The sequence below is a fragment of the Dendrobates tinctorius genome, unplaced genomic scaffold (assembly GCF_039654945.1).
Source record: "Dendrobates tinctorius isolate UK_male_01 unplaced genomic scaffold, ASM3965494v1 ptg000083l, whole genome shotgun sequence".
NCBI classification, from domain to species: Eukaryota; Metazoa; Chordata; class Amphibia; order Anura; family Dendrobatidae; genus Dendrobates; species Dendrobates tinctorius.
Genome location: NW_027361751.1, coordinates 12,814,002 through 12,835,407, shown reverse-complemented (window position 1 = coordinate 12,835,407; position 21,406 = coordinate 12,814,002). Strand labels below are relative to the sequence as shown.

The 21,406-nt window shown below is 49.0% G+C and overlaps 1 protein-coding gene across 1 annotated transcript in view; it reads left to right on the top strand.

The window, feature by feature from the left end:
- The window catches only part of LOC141097225 (proteinase-activated receptor 1-like), a 68,799-nt gene extending 48,609 nt beyond the window's left edge, over positions 1–20,190 (top strand). The window contains exons 4-5 of the mRNA XM_073584339.1: positions 14,207–14,269; positions 18,404–20,190. Of these exons, the coding sequence (XP_073440440.1) occupies positions 14,207–14,269; positions 18,404–19,413 (1,073 nt within the window). The 3' untranslated portion in view covers positions 19,414–20,190. The remainder of the gene's footprint in view (positions 1–14,206; positions 14,270–18,403) is intronic.
- Positions 20,191–21,406: the final 1,216 nt, after the last annotated feature.

Below are 21,406 nucleotides of genomic sequence, written 5' to 3'. Positions count from 1 at the left end.
ACTGCGCAAAGGGTCTGACTACTTATGACCATGTGATATTTCAGTTTTTCTTTTTTAATTCATTTACAAAAATGTCTACATTTCTGTTTCTTTCAGTCAAAACGAGCTATGGCGTGTATGTGGCGCCCCCAGGAGTATAGTCACCACAATGGCATTGCCTTCCTCCTAGGGAGTGTGATGTCATGCTTGGGTCTCTCTGGCAGTTAACCACAACACACAACACAGTTCCATTCCAGGCCAGCAGAGGGAGCTCTGAACCAAAACTGGGGGAGGAGCTGCTCTGGGGGCCAGGAAGGGGAAAAAGTGAGGAGTTTGTGTGAGGAGGGCAACGTGTGTGGACGTGAGGAGAAGAGCTGGGAGATTGAGCAGAGAGTTCAGGCCCATTCCCAGCTATAGTGCATGATCTGGAGCCCGGTCTCCAAGGCTGTACGGACACTGATGGTCCTGCAGGAGAAACCGGAGGAATAGGAAGCTGTAAATGCTCTATTCCCACATAAGACTCGGAGGCACAACAGCGACGTGTGAGCCAGAAGAAGAAGGTTACAGCTGTCTGCCATACGAGGGAGTTCTAGGGAGAATAAACAAGTGGAACTTCAGTGTAACACAGTACTGCAAGTACCTAAAACTAAGCGCTAGGAAGGAGACTACACAACCTATCTGCCTAAAGAGATTCCTAAGTTGCTTCCAGGCTAGCCAGCTCCTGTGCCATCTGTAATCTGGACCCTGGACTGCATTTGCCAAGCAAAGTAAAGGTAAAGAAACTGCACCCTGTTGTGTCCTTGCTTTCTTCCTGCAAACTCCCCAGCTCTGCTGCATCTCTGTGCCAAACACTACAACCTCTTCCTCAACACCTATTCTTTCATCTACTCTGCCCTGGGACTACAGCAATGCCTGTGGATGGCTACACCATCATTGCTGCACCCTACCATCTGTCCCAGAGGATCTGTCCGCAGCGTCGGCTTAACATCTTCATTGCCGATCACCACAGGTGGCGTCATGAATCATTCGCTCATAAACTTTATTCCATCACTTAATCCCCTTTTACATGTGCGCCCAGGGCCACGGACCGGGTCACCGCTGCTGTGACAATCCCCTCTGAGAGACCGGCCCGATACCGAGTACCCCACAGCCCTGGGAGGGCGACCCATGTACATTAATGAGAAAAGAATGAACTTTTTTGAATTTACCAAATGGCTGCAATGAAACAAAGAGTGACAAATTTAAAGGGGTCTGAATACTTTCCGTACCCACTGTATAATGCAATGTTGTGTAAACTAATTGTTCACCTTCATTCAAATTTGTTAATCGCAGTGGATAATTATTGGAATAGAGTACAACATTTCAGATTATCCTGATAATATATTCATCTGAACACGGAGGAAACAAATAGGATAAACATGAATTAAATTGTATAAAAAAATGAACACATGTTCCTTAATAGAAAACATTTAAAATGAATTTTATGTTTTGACATGCAAACTGCCTCTTCAGAGAAAAAGAGGACTTGAACTCTATAGCGCCACCTGTTGGTAGTAGCGATCCTACAAGTCACAATTGACCCTTTAACGAGTCTTGCAATACGACTTAAGATTAAAGCCAAATCAGAATCTCAATTTGCAGACACGGTGTTTCGGGCTATTGGCTCTCGGCAGTGCAAAGTATGAGAACTGATTTGGCTAGGTGAGAGGCTCTGGACTGGGGTCTAAGGCTAAGTGCACACGTACCGGAACTCTCGCGGCAATTACCGCGAGAATTCCGGAATTCCAGTCCGCGGGAAAATCGCATTTTAAATTCCCGCGATTTTCCCGCGGAAAAACTAGCATTTTGCAAGCGTATTTAGCTTGCAAAATGCTAGCGTTCTCCAAGCGATCTGTAGCATCGCTTGGAGAACTGATTGACAGGTTGGTCACACTCGTCAAACACAGTGTTTGACGAGTGTGACCAACTTTTTACTACTGAGGCTGCTTATGCGGCATCAGTAGTAAAAGATAGAATGTAAAAAAAAAATAAAAAATAGTGTTATTCTCACCCTCCGACGTCCCGCGCATCCGTTCCCAGTAATCCTTTGCGAAAATGCCCGCGATGACGTCAGTTCTCGCGGGAACGCGACGTCTCGTGGTAATTCGCGATGACGTCGCGCGAATTACCGCGAGACTTCGCGATCCCGCGAGATCGGACGCCATCGCGGGCATTTTCGCAAAGGACTACTGGGAACGGGAGCGTGGAGAGAGGCGGGAAGGCTGCGCGGGACATCGGAAGGTGAGAATAACAATCTTTTTTATTTTAAATTCTATTTTTTACAGGGATATGGTACCCAAAGCCCGGAGGACAGTCTCCTCTCCTCCGGACCGTGGGTACCATCCGCAATTGTTCTGCTTACTTTCCGCATTGTGTGCACAGCCACATGCGGGAAATAAGCGGAACAATGCATTCCTATGGGTGCGGGATCGCCGCGATTCCGCAAAATAATGAGCATGCTGCGGTTTTTACCGCGAAGCGATTCCGTCGCGGTAAAAACCGCAGCATTAGCACAGCATTGCGGAATCCCATAGGAATGCATGGGATGCTTATTTTTCGCGTTTTCGCGGCAAAATCGTGCGGTTAAAACTGCCACAGAAACGCGAAAAAAACGCCACGTGTGAACTCAGCCTAAGGGGTAAGGTTTCTCTTTGTGGAGAGTGACATACCAGCTCTGGATTGTCAAGGTAAGGAGGCTTATTCGCCGTGCAATGCCCCTCTGGGAAATTTAATACGCAAATTGCCTCTTCAGAGAGAAAGAGGACTTGTTCTGACATGTAATCTTAATCCAAATATTGTAATGCGATAGATGAAGATGAGTGAATAAACGCGTAGGGCCTTGTTCCAGGGGACAGGCCAGAATTCTATGGCTGCCAGATGGAAGCTGCATGACACACAAATGACATCACAGGGACCTATTAATCAGGAGAGGTGCCATGAATTTCAGAATGTAGGAGGGCATTCACAGGGTTTTCATCTGGCAGACATGGAATACAGACCTCGCCGCAGGAACAGGGACTTGAAAATCAATTTGCTCATCTCTAACCACAGAGCACTTATGTATTGATATCCACCCTTCATAGTGTGCATAAGAAAGAAGGGATGGACCCTGAAAATGACAGAAAACAATGCATGTGATGCACATGATGAAACAGTGGTGCCAGGAGAATATAATGGAAACATTTTCTTAAAAGAGAATCTGTCACCCCATTTTTTGAGTATCAGCAGCAGGCACCACCATCAGGGGCTTATCTACAGCATTCTGTAAGGTTGTAGATAACCCCTGATGTAACCTGAAAGATAAGAAAAATGAGTTAGATTATACTCACCCAGGCGTTCGGTCCGGTCTGATGGGTGTCGCCGTCCGGTCCGGCGCCTCCTATCTTTTAACAGTAACGTCCTCTTCTTTGCTGCCTGTCGTGGCTCCTGCGCAGGCGCACTGCTCTGCCCTGTTGAGGGCAGAGCAGAGTCATGCAGTGCACAGGCGCCGGGAGAGGTCCGGCGCCTGCGCACTGCAGTATTCTGCTCTGCCCTCAACAGGGCAGAGCAGTGCGCCTGCGCAGGAGCCATGACAGGCAGCAAAGAAGATGACGTCACCGTTAGATGATGGGAGGTGCCGGACCAAAACACCCATCGGAACAAGACCGGACCGCCCCCCGGTGAGTAAAATATAACTTATTTTTCTTATCTTTCAGGTTACATAGGGGGCTTATCTTCAGCCAGGGTCGGTCTGGCCTGGCAGGGTACCGGGGGTTCCCCCCGGTAGGCCCTTGACTGTGGGAAGGAGCCTGGAGGAGGAGAAGGAAAAAAAATGCTGTTTTAAGGGGCACGGGCCCTTTAAAAGCGCAGGGGTGCGCGCACGCAGCGTTCATTACCTGAACCGCGTCGACGCACGTCCAGATTGATACTGGCATGTGTGCGCCCAGCGTATGATGTCAGTGTCATGCGACGTGTGCACACATCCACCGCTGGCCTCTGCTGTGTCGGTGGCCATTTTACAATGAGCGTGCTGACTTGCAGAGGAGGAGGATGCTGCCAGGAGCGCAGGCAGGTAAGAGTAAAAGATTTTTTTGTGCTTCCCTATCTCTCTCTCAGATAGGGGATGGGGGGCTGGAAGGATGCACATACAGGGGATGGAGGGGGCTGGATAGATGCACATCTGGTGGGGGCCAGGTTGGGGGGTGGTCCACTGCTTACCATGTCCGGACGACACAGACACCAGGTGAAGCAAGGACAAGACGGAGGCAGAGTTCAGTTGTAACAGTTCCGGATTTTATTTGTCGTCCTCCTGACGACCACAACCACGCAGCACAGCCTCTTTACAGTTCTCCTTCTCCAGGCCCGGGTACCTGCACCTTTCCTCCAGTCGTAGTAACGTCCCTCGCAAATCTTTCGCTGGGGCTGTCCTAGACCAATCTACCGCCAGCGCTTCACCTGCTCGAGGTCGTCGTCCAATCGGTACCCCCAGGGCCTTGTCTGTCCTGCGGTCCATTGGGTCAGGGCCACCCCCTGACTGTCTCTTTCCTGTCAGTCCCCTGGTCGAGCTCTTCGCTGTTCTCCGTCTTCTGCTGAGCTCCTCCCGGGACTAGCCTGCCAGGAACCCCAACCAGTCCTATTTATCCCCTCTCTCACCAGGAATTCACCTCCTGGGTTCCTATCTCCCTGCCCCCCATGACTAAACGTTTCTCAAGCCCTAAGCTGCTGTTGAGTCCTGAACTACTCGACCCTGCCATCTTGAGGTCATTTCTAGGTACTGCACTCTCTTGTCTGTCCTTCCCAGCTATCACCCTGCTGTCCTTGTCAATCTCCGTCCATAGTGCACCAACCGTTCCCTCCTACTTCCAGTCAAGTCCGTCCAGTCACCTTCCCCACACTCCCCCTTCCTTTGTCCATTGTTGTCCTGACAATCGCACTCCCTATCTACGTCATCCTAAAGCTTGTCCACAGTCTGTTGTGGACCGGTCACTGGGCCAAACCCGCCGCCCACAGGGGCCGAACAAAACCGGGAGCACCATGCTCCAAGCAGCCCCCTGCCACTCGTCGGCGCACATGCCACGTGACAACTTCTTTCAGGTTGGCGAGGTCCACCCGGACTACTCTACGGCGTGTACCTCCCACCACTCTCCCCTTCTACTACCTTCAGCTGTCCGGGACGCCATGAACGAGGCCTTTTACCTACCGGGTCATCATTGGCGCCCGCCCGTCCTTTTGGGGTGTCTGTGGTGTCGGGGACCCGACCGACGGACCACTGTCTGGTTCGATATCTCTCGTCTCTTTGTCCTTCACTTAAAAGAGTCATGGTCGGCGTCTTCGTTACATCTACCTCATACCCGGGACCTGTTACACACATTTTTTTTTTTTTGGTTACACACACTATTCATTAAATCAACTCTTAACATACTGTATATATAATTACCACTACTTTAATAACAGTAGGAGTTACTCAACCGGAGTAATTCCCCCCTTTTTTCTGTATTTGTTTTTTTTTTTTCGTTTTTTCCTTTTTTTTCTCCAACACAACATTTTCTCACCACACAACATCTTTGTTTAAAACGGAATATAAATGCTCCCCCTCCCTTTAGCATTAGTATCTTCTCCCCCCCATATCCCCGCTATGTCAGGAGAAAAAAAGATCAAGCAATAAAAACATTCTTTTTAACCTGGACGAAAATCTGTCCTCGTGGCCTGCACAACGGTGCAGCGAAATCCCGACAGTCCGGGCCATCTCCTGATAGCCGGTAGCAAGGGGCCCCACAGCAGTGGAGCTCCCGGGATGCAGGAAGTGTCTCTAGGGGTCCTTTTTACAGGGGCTCGTGACCTTCGGGTTCAGCGATTACAGCTACCGCGTAGTAGCCATGGGGACAGTACTCCTTGTAGTACGACACCAAGTCCCCCTCCAGCAACGCCCGGCTGTGACGGATGGAGGTCACGTTGATGTACACCTTCTGGTCGGTTGCGAGGTCCCGAATGAACCCGTATCCCTTCTCCAAGTTGGTGTACACGAGCCACCCCGTAGATTGTGAAGCAGCCATGCCAGCCTCCCCTCTCTCATGGAGCAGGTTCCAGACCTCCTGCTCCCAGGCTTTTTTCTTCCGTATGACCTCCGCGACCCAGACGGAGGGTCCGGTGTAGGCCCCGATGTCCGGTGGGTGGGACACGGCCAGGGTTGAGAGCGGGGCAGAGGCGGCCGCAGATTCCGGTAACCCAGCAGCCGCTGGGACCGGGCAGCGGGCAGGGGCAGCCGTGGTTCCCTAGGGGTATGCCGCAGAGCCCGACAAGCAGGCCGACTCCGGGGGTGACGCAGATACAGCCACGGGGCAGGCCGCAAACGGAGTCGTGGACGGGGCCGGAGTGGCGGCCGGCTTCAAGGGATAGGCCGCTGCTGGTAGGTGGAACGCAGCAGCGCCGGCCGTGGCGCCGCCGGGTGGGGTGGCTCGGGGACGTGGACAGCGGCATCGCTCAGCCTGGCGAAGGCAGCAGAGCCCTCTGCAGCCGGGTCTACCGCAATGCAGGAGGCCGCGTGGGGAGGCCGGGTGGTGGGGGCTGGCCGCAGAGGTCCCCTGGCGGCCGGGGGACCTCTTACCTTCCCCGGTGCCGCGGCCTCCGACAGGTCACCCTGCAACTCCTCCCGCAACCTCCGATCTTCACCCCACCATCCGGCAGGGCCAGCCTCCAGGCTCGTGGGTCCCGCAGGGAGGCTCCCAGGCGATGTCTTCAGCGGCTGCTCCCGCAGGGCCCGCAGTCGCTCCTCCTGTCTGTCCAATGTCCGGGGGGCTGTCCGTGGCTCCAGAAAGCAGGTCTCCCAGCGAGATCCGACCTCTTGACGCCACCGCCATTCCAGGCGTCCGAGGCCACGGCAACTGCAGCGTCGCATCCCGTCCGCTGTACGGCAGTCGAATGGCGCCAAACAGCTGCAGCCGGTCTTCCCACCCAGGTCACTCCCGCCCTTGGGTGGAGCGATGGTCGGCTGCTCCACCCATCTTCCCGGGTCCAGTATCAGGGGGTGGCGGTCTCCAGACATACACTGCTCCCCCCAGGAGTAAGTTGGAGATGGCCTCAGTCCTTCCAGAAAAACTGCAAATGCCAGGGCCTCTTTCTTGCATTGCAGTACCACAGCCATGTTGATCGGCTTCTGCCACCACCCCGGATCCTCTGATGACAAGCGATGAACCGGAACCAAGTCTTCAAATTATAATCCACAGGTGAGCAGTTTTTTGTAATCCACAGGTATTTGTAAACCACAGGTGAACAGTTCTTTTGGAGTCCTTCTGGTGCAGGCCTGCCGCGGAAGATGTATTAGCGGTGGCAATCCTGCCAACTACGCCAAATGTGGTGGGGGCCGGGTGGGGGATGGTCCACTGCTTACCACGTCCGGACGACACAGACACCAGGTGAAGCAAGGACAAGACGGAGGCAGAGTTCAGTTGTAACAGTTCCGGATTTTATTCGTCGTCCTCCTGACGACCACAACCACGCACCGCAGCCTCTTTACAGTTCTCCTTCTCCAGGCCCGGGTACCTGCACCATTCCTCCAGTCAAAGTAACGTCCCTCGCGGATCTTTCGCTGGGGCTGTCCTAGACCAATCTACCGCCAGCGCTTCACCTGCTCGAGGTCATCGTCCAATCGGTACCCCCGGGGCCTCGTCTGTCCTGCGGTCCGTCGGGTCAGGGCCACCCCCCCGACTGTCTCTTTCCTATCAGTCCCCTGGTCGAGCTCTTCGCTGTTCTCCATCTTCTGCCGAGCTCCTCCCGGGACTAGCCTGCCAGGAACCCCTACCAATCCTATTTATCCCCTCTCTCACCGGGAATTCCCCTCCTGGGTTCCTATCTCCCCGCCCCCCATGACTAAGCGTTTCTCAAGCCCTAAGCTGCTGTTGAGTCCTGAACTACTCGACCCTGCCATCTTGAGGTCATTTCTAGGTACTGCACTCTCTTGTCTGTCCTTCCCAGCTATCACCCTGCTGTCCATGTCAATCTCCGTCCATAGTGCACCAACCGTTTCCTCCTACTTCCAGTCAAGTCCATCCGTCAAGTCACCTTCCCCACACTCATACAGGGGAGGGGGGGCTGGATGGATGCACATACAGGGGAGGGGGGGCCTGGAAGGATGCACATACAGGGGAGGGTGGGGGCCCTGGAAGAATGGACATACAGTGGAGGGGGGCCTGGAAGGATGCACATACAGGGGAGGGGGGCCTTGAATGGATGCACATACAGGGGAGGGGGGCCTTGAATGGATGCAAATACAGGGGATGGGGGGCTCTGGAAGGATCCACAAACAGGGGAGGGGGGCCCTTGAAGGATGCACATACAGTGGTGGGGGGCCCTGGAAGGATCCACATACAGTGGAGGGGGGCCCCTGGAAGGATCCCCATACAGGGGAGGGGGGGCTCTGGAAGGATGCACATACAGAGGAGGGGGGAATTGGATGGGTTCACATACAGGGAAGGGGGGGCCTTGCATGGATGCACAAACAGGGAAGGGGGGCTTGCATGGATGCCCATACAGGGAGGGGGGGGCCTTGCATGGATGCCCATACAGGGAAGGGGGGCCTTGCATGGATGCACATACAGGGAAGGGGGGGTCTTGCATGGATGCACATACAGGGAAGGGGGGCCTTGCATGGATGCACATACAGGGAAGGGGGGCCTTGCATGGATGCCCATACAGGGAAGGGGGGCCTTGCATGGATGCCCATACAGGGAAGGGGGGGTCTTGCATGGATGCACATACAGGGAAGGGGGGTCTTGCATGGATGCATGTATAGGGAAGGGGGGCCTTGAATGGATGCACATACAGGGAAGGGGGGGCCTTGCATGGATGCATATACAGGGAAGGGGGGCCTTGCTTGGATGCCCATACAGGGGAGGGGGGAGCCTTGCATGGATGCACATACAGGGGAGGGGGGTGCCTTGCATAGATGCACAAAGAGGGGAGGGGGGGCGCAGGATGGATTCACATACAGGGGGGGCCCAGGATGGATACACGCACGGGGCGCCAGGATACATACACACACGGGAGGGCAGGGGCAGGACAAGAGGCCTGGATGGATACACATTTGGGGGGGCAGGATGGATACATGTGGGGGGCCCAGATGGATACATGGAGCAGGATAAGGGGCCAGATGGATACATATGGGGGGCCAGGATAGATATATGGGGGCAGGATAAGAGACAAGGATGGATATATGAGGGAGCCAGGATGCATATATGTGGGGGGCCAGGATGGATTTATGGGGGGACAGGACAAGGGACCAGGATGCATATATATGGTGGGTCAGGCTGCGTATATGGAGCGGCTAGGATGGGTATATGGGGGAGGGGGCCAGGATGGATATATGGGGGAGGGGAGAGGCAGGACAAGGGACCAGGATGATTATATATGGGAGGGCCTGAATGCATATATATGGGGGCCCTGGATGGATATATGGGGGGGAGGGACCAGGATGGATATATGGAGGGGAGGCAGGATGGATATATATGAGGGGGTAAGAATGCATATATGGGGGGCCTGGATGGATATATGGGGGGAAGGGCAGGACAAGGGACCAGTATGCATATGTATATAGGGAGCCTGGATACATATAAATGGCATGCCAGGATGCATTTATGGGGCAACCAGGGTGTATATATGGGGTGGAGATGGTGGCCAGGATGAATATATGGAGGGGGGCAGGATGGATATATATGAGGGGGCAAGAATGCATATATGGTGGGCCAGGATGGATTTATGGGGTGAAGGGCAGGACAAGGGACCAGGATGCAGATATATGGGGAGGGGCCAGGGTAGATATATGTGGGGGGGGCAGGTTGCATATATGTGGGGTCAGGACAAGGGACCAGGAAGGATATATGCGGGTCCAGGAGAGATATATGGTGAGGCAGGACAAGGGACATATGAGGGCCAGTATTTTTACCTGGGGAAGCGGGATGGATATCTGGGGGCCAGTCTGGACAAGTGACATAGGAGGCCAGGCTGGGGCATATTATAAAATATAGGGGGTCAGGCTGGGCGAGATTAAATAAAGGGGGCCAGGATGAGGGACTTTATTACTGTTTGGAGGCCAGAATGAGGAACATGCTATATTAGTTTATGGTGACAAGTGGGGAACATAATTTTTTAGGGTCCAATTAGGGATATTATTACTACTGTAATATAATTTACTTTTTAGGAAACGGTTTTCCATGTAGGGAACAAAAGGGGGATCCTGTTACTGTGCAGGGCGGTACTACGTCGCTTTTTTTCTTCACCTGACATAGTGTAGAAGTCAGGGAAAAAGTAAGGAAAATGCTCTGGAATCGATCAACTATTGATGACTGTGTGTTATTTTTTGCAGAGATGAGTCCTGGTTGGAAGAAGTGACGGCGGTCTGTGCTGGTTGAAGAAAAGTGAAGACGAAGGACTTCAACTACAGACGTCACTGGTGAGTCAGTGCATATACACACACTATATACTGTGTACAGAGCTCCTGTGTATAATGTTACTGGTGATCACTGTATTACCTGCACACTATATGCTATATATAGAGGTCCTGTATATAATGTCACTGGTGATCCCTGTATTACCTGTACACTACACTATACAGAGAGCGCCTGTGTATAGTGTCACTGTTGATCCCTGTATTATCTGTTCACTGACAATATATGCAGAGGTCCTGTGTATAATGTCACCAGTGATTACTGCATTACCTGTTCACTGACACTATATACAGAGCTCCTGTGTATAATGTCACCAGTGATCACTGTATTACCTGTACACTGACACTTTATATAGAGGTACTGTGCATAATGTAACTGATGGTAATAACAGTGTTGTTAGTATTGTGGTTTGTATTCATAATCAGTATTGTAGTATTCAGGCACCATGTGGTGGTAATTTGTGGTCTGGTCACGCTGTGGCAATATTTCTCCTTGTATGTGGTATTATTTGGTCCCTATATGCTGGTAATATATCATATTATTCGGTCACTGTGGTGGTAATATTTGGTCTGGTCATGGTGTAGCGGTATTTGTCCCTTGTATGTAGCATTATTCAGTCACTATGTGGCCCGGTTATGGTGTGGTGGTATTTGTCCCTTGTATGTAGTATTATTCAGTCACTATGTGTGGTGGTATTTGTCCCTTGTATGTAGTATTATTCAGTCACTATGTGGTCTGATCATGGTGTGGTGGTATTTGTCCCTTGTTTGTAGTATTATTCGGTCTCCATGTGGTCTGATCATGGTGTTTTGGTATTTCTTCCTGTATGTGTGGTATTGGTCTTGGTATAGTGGTTTGTGTTGTGTACTGCGGTCATTTGTTCTCTCTGATATTATTTAGGAGAAGATTCTTTATTTCAACTAGAGATTAAATATTTTGTACACAGCGGCAGAGATGCACTTACAGGGGGTTTCCTGTGGAAAAAAGTAATCATCTCTCCACAGGATAAGTGATAACGTATTAATTGGGGGGGCGGGGTTCTGACTACTTGGACCCATTCAGCAAAATGTGGAACTTTTCATCTCCATTAGACTGGAGTGGCATGTCTGACTTAACCATTCATTCCCTCAGGGGCTGCACTTGTTTTTTCTATAAGCTCCAAAGAGAATGAATGGAGCTGCGGTCAGATAACCCAACTACCAATCCATTTTAAAATGGGGATAAGTGTCCTTTCAACGATAAAACTTCCTCATTCTTCCGATCGGTGCAGTTTCTAATGGTCGGACCTAAGCGATCACCTGTCCTGTGGAGCCCATGAATTGGTGATAAATTGTTTTAGCTAAAGAACCCCTTTAATGTAAACTACTGTAATTATACATCCCAGTTATGGTGGCGCACAGTAGATGTGCAGGAGCCGCAAGTGTTTTACAGCCGATGCTCCACTATAATGGGGATAACGACTGACAGATATTTGCATATAGCTGTAGGGTGGGCCCCTAGAGTCCATTTCCCTGGTGGGCCCCAGACACCCCAGTCCGACCCTATCTACAGCATTACAGAATGCTGTAGATGCTGTAGATAAACCCCTTATGGCGTTGCCGGCTGCTGATACTCGAAAAGTGGGGTGACAGATTCCCTTTAAGCGCCACCTAATTATATAACGCCCAACTTGTATCACTTGAATCAAAAATAACATGAATGACTTCTTCAGCTCACAATTACATGAACAGACCAAATGCCATAAACCCTAATTAAAATGATGGACATTGGATTAAAGCCGTTAAAGGGATCCTGTGACTTCATTCAATCTGTCCAAACTATGGGCAGCATGAATCAGATCTTATTTGCATGATTTAAGAGTTATCTCTGGCTATGTCCACAAATGGGAGAGACCTGTGAATCAACTGGGGAGAAGTCGTCACTGGACGTAGCTGAATTAGTCAGGTCTCTCCCTATAGTCTCTAGTCGGCTATTCAAATTACGTTTTCTCTGAAACCTCGGGGTGTTTAAGAGAAAAACATATCTGCCTTAAATTGTGCAGCCAGGCTCTACATCATGCTGCCCGTGATTTGGGGAGCATAAATCTGTAGTAATCACAGGCACGCGGGATGCAGTGACGAGACGAGAGACGGCATGAGCTTTAAGATGTAACTTTTATATGTATATAGATGCCTATAGGGTCTATCTCAAGCAACCAAACAAGCTAACAGCAGTTGTCCTCACAGGGATCAACACAAGAATACACTGGTAACACAAACACGACTAACCCGGCAAAGACAGGTCACTATAGGGCCGCGGTATGGCCGACTACGGGTCCTGAATGCTAACTACAACGTGTCACTTATCCTCTCTGAAGTCCGGCAGAGGGCTGATCGGTGATGCTTCTGCGCTTCAGCCGCTGGGCCCAGCTGACGAGGATCTGGCGAAGACTTCGGACGTTCCAACGAAGTAGGCGAAGTGGGGGCACAGCAGGCCCCTGGAGAGTTCCTCTGCGTTGCGTCTCCCAGCGGAGGTGGTCCGGCGTTGTCCGGGAACCGGACAATGGAGGCCGCAGAAACAAGATGGGGACAGGCCGCGGGTGGCGGCGAACAGGACGCAGGCCAGAGCCGAGCTGCGGGGGCTGTGGGCGGCAGCGTAAAGGTTGCAGCCGCGGGTTGGGGTGAGGTGGCGGCAGCCGCGGATGGCAGTGGGCAGGCCACAGCCGGGGGCTGGAGTCGGGTGGTGGCGGCCGCAGACAGGCTGCAACCGCGGGCTGGAGTGAGGCGGCGGTGGCCGCGGACAGCAGCGGGCAGGCTGCAGCCGAGGGCTGGAGTCGGGTGGTGGCGGCCGTGGGCGGCAGCGGAAAGGCCGCAACCGCGGGCTGGAGTTGGGTGGTGGCGACTGCCAGGAGCGCGGACGGATGGTCAGTGTTCTGCTGCTGGACAGCTTGGTGCCGTCTCCCTTCTGTCCGCTGTGAGTCTCCCTTCAGTCTCTCCAGTCGCTGCTCTCCTCCCTTGTCTCTGGCTCTCTGGCGCCCTCTAGCTTCCTGGATCTTTCTCTCCTGCTTCGTCGACTGCCCTCTGTTGGCGTCCTCAGCCCCTTTTATACTAGCTCCTCCCCCAACCTTTGTAGAACTCTCTGTGGTCCGTCTCCTAATTATGTCCCCGGAAAGAGTCCCCCTAGGAACCTTGGTGACAGTCCCCTTGGTTTCGGTCCGGGCACACAGCAGGGACTCCTCCTCCTACAAATCAAGTGAAAGAATACCTTCAATACAGACTGCAGTCCTGACCTCTCTCATTATAGAGAGTAAAGTGACTGAAAATGATCCAGTGCAAATGAATTAGTGGTCCAGATCCTCATTATGCTACTTGTCTCTCTGTATCAGTGTTTGCTGTCAGTAAACCTTTAGATCTGTTTGATTGTCCATCGTTTATAGTAATTAATGATATTCTTTCTATTGATTAAGTTCAGCACAGGAATATTGTTATGTCATCAAATTAGTACACCATTATGAAAGAACATTAAGGCTATGTACCCATGTTGCAGAAATACTGCGGAAATTTCCGCAACATTTCCGCACTCCCGGCTGGTCCCTGCTCTGTCCCCGAGTGTCTCCCTTGTGCAGTGTCTCCCCCTCTTGCGCAGTCTTCCCCAGCACCCTGTGTGATGAGCGCAGCCTCCGGTCTCTTGTCATCTTAAATGAATAGTAATAAGCTGTCAGCAGAGCGGAGTCACTACACTATATTGGCATAAATTCTGTATTTTAAATATTAATATTATTTCTGTTTCAGATTTTCAAAACAGCCCTGTTGACTTTTCTTTTATCTACTTTAGTGCAAAGTATAATTTAACAGGTATGAAAAAAGCTTATTGTGTAAATGTGTATATGCTGCAAAATATAGTATTCAATTTGTTCACATGAATAGTTTTCATGTTAGACAGGATTGTGAATGTTCTTACCACAATGAATTAGAAAGATCATCATTACAATGAAAGAAAACTACCGTATTCACTTTTTATATTAAATTCATAACGATTAGGGATATTCTCATTTTATTATATGGGTGTAGTTAGACAGCATGGAAATAAGTAACGTGACGTGCATGAGAGGTGGGTATAATGAAGAGAGGAGGCAGGGATTTCTTCCAGGCACCGCATGCCCCGAAGCCTGGAAGAAAGCATTAACATATAACATTAAAACTGCTTTTGTCAACATCTAAACCTCAACTATGATGCATACAGGTAAGGCTGGTATAACCATTCTATTACATATATGCCCATAGTAATAGCTTAAATTTGTAAAGGGGGTTACAGATTCCCTTTAAGCAAATACCGTATATACTTGTGTATAAGCTGACTCGTGTATAAGCCGACCCCCCTAATTTTGCCACAAAAAACTAGGAAAACTTATTGACTCGCATATAAGCCTAGAGTGGAAAATGCAGCAGCTACTGGTAAGTTTCAAAAATAAAAATAGATGCCAATAAAAGTAAAATTAATTGAGACATCAGTAGGTTAAATGTTTTTGAATATCCATATTGAATCAGAAGCCCCATATAATGCTCCATACAGTTCATGATGGCCCAATAAGATGCTCCATACAAAATACACCCCATATAATGCTGCACAAAGGTTAATAATGACCCCGTAAGATGCTCCATAGAATATGCTGCCGCATAAGATGCTCCATAGAATATGCCCCCATAAGATGCTCCATAGATTATGCCCCCATAAGATGCTCCACAGAATAGGCCCCCATAAGATGCTCCACAGAATAGGCCCCCATAAGATGCTCCACTGAATAGGCCCCCATAAGATGCTCCACTGAATAGGCCCCCATAAGATGCTCCACTGAATAGGCTCCCATTAAGATGCTCCACAGAATAGGCCCCATAAAGTGCTCCACAGAATATGCCCCCATAAGATGCTGCACAGAATAGGCCCCCATAAGATGCTCCACAGAATAGGCCCCCATAAGATGCTCCACAGAATAGGCCACCATAAGATGCTCCACAGAATAGGCCCCCATAAGATGCTCCACTGAATAGGCCCCCATAAGATGCTCCACTGAATAGGCCCCCATAAGATGCTCCACTGAATAGGCTCCCATTAAAATGCTCCACAGAATAGGCCCCATAAGGTGCTCCACAGAATATACCCCATAAGATGCTCCACAGAATAGGCCCCCATAAGATGCTCCACAGAATAGGCCCCCATAAGATGCTCCAATGAATAGGCCCCCATAAGATGCTCCACTGAATAGGCCCCCATAAGATGCTCCAATGAATAGGCTCCCATTAAAATGCTCCACAGAATAGGCCCCATAAGGTGCTCCACAGAATATACCCCATAAGATGCTCCACAGAATAGGCCCCCATAAGATGCTCCACAGAATAGGCCCCCATAAGATGCTTCACAGAATAGGCCCCTATAAGATGCTCCACAGAATAGGCCCCCATAAGATGCTCCACAGAATAGGCCCCCATAAGATGCTCCACAGAATAGGCCCCCAAAAGATGCTCCACAGAATAGGCCCCCATAAGATGCTTCACAGAATAGGCCCCTATAAGATGCTCCACAGAATAGGCCCCCATAAGATGCTCCACAGAATAGGCCCCCATAAGATGCTCCAAAGAATAGGCCCTCATATGATGCTCCACAGAATAGGCCCCCATAAGATGCTCCACAGAATATGCCCCCATAAGATGCTCCACAGAATATGCCCCCATAAGATGCTCCACAGAATAGGCCCCCATAAGATGCTCCACAGAATAGGCCCCCATATGATGCTCCACAGAATAGGCCCCCATAAGATGCTCCACAGAATAGGCCCCCATAAGATGCACTACAGAATAGGCCCCCATAAGATGCTCCACAGAATAGGCCCCTATAAGATGCTGCACAGAATAGACCCCCATAAGATGCTTCAGAGAATAGGCCCCTATAAGATGCTCCACAGAATAGGCCCCCATAAGATGCTCCACAGAATAGGCCCCCATAAGATGCTCCACAGAATAGGCCCCCATAAGATGCTCCAAAGAATAGGCCCCCATAAGATGCTCCAAAGAATAGGCCCCCATATGATGCTCCACAGAATAGGCCCCCATAAGATGCTCCACAGAATATGCCCCCATAAGATGCTTCACAGAATAGGCCCCCATAAGATGCTCCACAGAATAGGCCCCCATATGATGCTCCACAGAATAGGCACCCATAAGATGCTCCACAGAATAGGCTCCCATAAAATGCTCCACAGAATAGGCCACCATAAGATGCTCCACAGAATAGGCCCTCATAAGATGCTCCACAGAATAGGCCCCCATAAGATGCTCCACAGAATAGGTCCCCATAAGATGCTCCACAGAATACACCCCCATAAGATGGTCCACAGAATAATCCCCATATGCTGCTGCTGCAAAAAAAATGACATACTCACCTCTCCATCGCTGCTGGCCCAGAGCCTGGCACCTGAGATATTCACCTGTCCATACTTCCACGCTGCTCACCGCTGTCTGCAACGTCATCTCTCAGTGACGTTCAGGCAGAAGAGGGCGCGGCGCGCACTAACAACGTCACCGCGGCCTCTGACCTAAACATCACAGACAGAGGACACGACAGACAGCGGTGAACAGCGTGGGAACGGGGACAGGTGACTATTGCTATACTTACCCCCTCCTGGCGCGGTCTCTGCAGCCCTACAGTCTCCGGCACCTGCTTTCAGCGGTCACGTGATACCGCTCATTAAAGACATGAATATGCGCATATTCATGTCTCTAGTGAGCTGTACCACGTGACTGCTGAAGGAAGGAGCCGGAGAACGTGGGACAAGCAGGGGGGTTGCAAAGACGGCGCCAGGAGGGGGTAAGTATGATCTCTGACACCCCCGCCGCCCCCCCTGTATATAACTCGCGTATAAGCCGGGAGGGGGACTTTCAGCCCAAAAAAATGGTCTGAAAATTTCGACCTATACACGAATATATAAGATAAATAATTTTGGTTGAAGTTACCACTGCGTGTTCATCCTCTGCGCCGTTGCATCCATTCACCTGTTTACAGATATACATTAAAAGGCTTCACTGTTTTTTAACAGCACTTCCCCCTATTCCCACCACGTCTAGGTTTGTTAAAGGGAACCTGTCACCTCATTTTCCAGCTATAAACTGCGGCCCACTGCCTTTCGGAGCTTATCTACAGTATTCTAGAATGCTGTAGATAAGCCCCCGATCTAACCTGAAAGATAAGAAAAACAAGTTTCATTATACTCAGCTAGGGGCGGTCCGGTCCGATGGGCGTTGCAGGTCGGTTTCCGGCGCTTCCCATCTTGATGCGATGTGGTCATCTTCCTTGCTTCGTGTCGTGGCTCCAGTGCAGGCGTACTGATTTGGGCCTCTCTGACCTTTCCCGGCGCCTGCGCACTGCAGTACTTTAATCTGCCCTCAGCAGGGCAGATCAGTACGCCTGCGCAGTGGCTGCAGCTTATAGTTCAAAAATGAGGTGACAGGTTCCCTTTAACCCTCTCTAGCCCAATGAAACGAAAACCATTTAAATCTCCATTGTGTTTTTCAAGAAAATGTTTAGTTGCATCTGAAGAACCAACAGTTTTGTATTTAATTACATCTCAACCTGCAGTGATCTTCGTTCTACTGAACCGCCGCACGACCAGCTTTACCCTCTCCTAGTGTATCATCACCGATTCCCTGTAGACTGTCAGCCCTTGCTGGCAGGGTCCTCTCTCCTTCTATATTTGCCCCTTTTCACATGTAAAGCGCCATTGAATAAATGGCGCTATAAAAATGTATAATAGTAATAATAATAATAATAATAATATGTTCTGTAATTCTCGATTGTAATTGTGCAAAAAATAATATAAATCACTAGAATGAATTAATGTTAAATTTCATTCCGTCATTGCCAGTTTATCTACTTCTTCTGTCTGTCCTGATCAATGTCATCTTTAAGCTCACAAATATTTGTGTTTTCTCTTGCAGAATTTTTTATTTTAAATGACATTTCAAATTACACTAAACTCTACCTGTCTAGCACATGGCTGACCACGTTTGTACCATCGGTCTACACTCTGGTGTTCACTGTGGCTCTGCCTCTAAATCTAGTGGCGATCCTAATGTTTCTATTGAAGATAAAAGTCAAAACGCCAGCAGTAATATACATGCTGAACTTGGCGACTGCTGATGTGCTCTTTGTTGCTGTGTTGCCCTTCTACATTGTTTATAGATTCTCTGGGAACAACTGGCAAATTGGAGAAGGAATGTGCCGATTTGCCATTGCGGCATTTTACTGTAACATGTACTGCTCCATCCTGATCATGACAGGTATGAGCGTGGACAGGTTCCTGGCTGTAGTGTTTCCAATACACTCTCGCTCCTGGCGCACAAAGAAACGAGTTTGGCTAGTATGTGTCTTCATCTGGCTTGTATCCGTAGCTAGCACCGTTCCTCTTCTGCTTACCAAGCAAACTCTCTACATTCACTCATTGGACATTACAACTTGCCATGACGTGTTGGAATTAAAAGACCAACAGAACTTCTATATGTACTACTTTACTGCCTTTTCTTCCATTTTCTTCTTCCTTCCACTATTCGTTACAATGCTCTGCTACATTAAAATTATTCGAACCTTGAGTAAAAACACAATGGACATTGGAAATTCTACTAAAAGGACAAGAGCTATACTCGTAACCATTATAGTCCTTTCTGTATTCGTTATTTGCTTTGGTCCAACCAATATTATCTTTCTAATGCATTATCTGCACTTCATTGATGGACATTCTGAGTCTCTGTATTTCTCATACATTCTTTGTGCTTGTATCAGCAGCATAAGTAGTTGTCTTGATCCTTTAATGTATTACTTTGCCTCATCAAGGTTTCGGAACTATGTGTATAGTTTGTTATGTTGTAAGATGAGCAACAAACTGCAAACTAATCTTCTCCAGCCACCCAAAGAATCGTGTACGGAAGGTTCTTTTATTAAAGAAGCTTAAAGGGAATCTGCCAGTAGGTTTTTGCTACTTCAACTGAGAGCAGCCTGATGTAGGCAAAGAGAAGCTGAATCCAACAATGTATTACTTACATTACTGGGTGCAGCCATTCTCACACAATCAGAGTTTTTAGATTTAGCATTGCAGCAGAGCTGAAAAGCTGTCCCCACCCACACCACAGCTAACCCCGCCCACACCAGGCTCTCTATGTACATAGTCTATAGACAGTGAGCTGCCTATCACAAGAGGCTGGACCAGGTGGCAGCTGCTGTGTGCAACAATGTGTGCTACTGGTGCCAAAACAATCATTGCAAGCAAACAAAACCAATTTATAAGAGGCATTGCTATAAATCTGTGTTTTAACCCCTACATTATGCTGCCTTCTGAGTACATAGCAAAACAGTGCTGACAGTTTCACTTTAATATTGAACTAGAAGTATTTGCTACATGAATTTTGATAAGTGCGGTATGTTAATCTGAATGTGCAGTTAGAATGTTTCATTCAGTACCCAAATAAATTCCCTTTATGCATGGGTTTTCCTTACTTTAATGATGTAGGAGTATATACTGTATGCATTTGCCATAATATACATAGTTGTGTGACCACTGTCCTGTAAAAGGGATCTGTTACAGCAGTTATGATCTGCGTGCAATGAACTGAAAAAGACATAAAGGAGGAGTATTGGAAGGAGAACCCTATGAGCTGCTCCTAGCCAATCAGCAACTTTAGGGGTATTGTCAGTTAAGCTGATTGGCTTGAAGAATCTGACAAATATTAAGCTCCTCACAATGCTCCTCCTTTGTGTTCTCTTCAGATGGTTGTCTACCCAGTATACAATTCTGTAGGCTGTACTTACTTGGACCTAGAAACAAAATAACATCAAGTAATTGAATTAGTAATTATGATTAGAAATATTAACTTATACTTCATATGTAACGTAATTCATGTTATTTTTTCAAATTAGGTTAATAAAATGATATATAAAAATGGTATTGTAAATGATAGCGTACAATATTATCTGACTTCTAACTCCCACATAATGTACATCTCCATCTGACAACTAAATAGTTACCGTATTTTCTGGTGTATAAGACGACTGGGCATATAAGACGACCCCCAACTCTTCCAGTTAAAATATAGAGTTTGGGATATACTCGCCACATAAGACTACCCCTCTTCCAGTGCTTGCTGCGCTGTCATATGCATGACAGAGTGGCAAACACCGCTTATGACTGACGGGGAAATCATCCCCTCTGGTCAGAGGACCGCGATTCCCACGTTGTCAAAAGACAGCGGGAGCACTCAGCTGTGATCAGAGGTATAAACTTTACCTCAGGTCACTCGTGACAGCTGATGGGCCAACCGCTCCCATCATCCGACACCTACAGCCGCTAATTACAGTGAGAGCAGGAACTGCGGATGTGAGTATTCATCTGCCGCTCCTGCGCTGTAAATAAATACGGTAGTTAAAAAAAAAACCGACGTGGGTTCCCCCCTATTTTGATAACCAGCCAGACAAAACTCATAGCTGGGGTCTGCAACCCTAAGCTGTCAGCTTCAGCAAGGCTAGTTTGCAAGAATGGAGGGGTCCTCATGCTGTTTTTTAATTATTTAAATAAATAATTTTTAAAAAAACCACATGGGGTCCCCCCATTTTTGACAACAACCTTGCTAAAGCTGAGAGCTAGGGGCTGGTATTCTCAAGCTGGTAAGGGGACACTGATATATGTCCCCAGCCTAAAAACAGCAGCCTGCTGCTGCCCTGAAAAGGCACAGCTATTAAATGCGCCAATTCTGGTGCTTTGCCCGGCTCTTTCCACTTGGTCTGAAGTGGTGGCAAGTGGGGTTCATATTTGTGGGGTTGATGTCACCTTTGTATTGTCAGGTGACATGAAGCCTATGAATAAGTAATGGAGAGGCAACTATGAGACACCTATCAATTACTTATCCTATAGTTGTATGGTAAATAAAGACACAGCCAGAATAAAGTTCTTT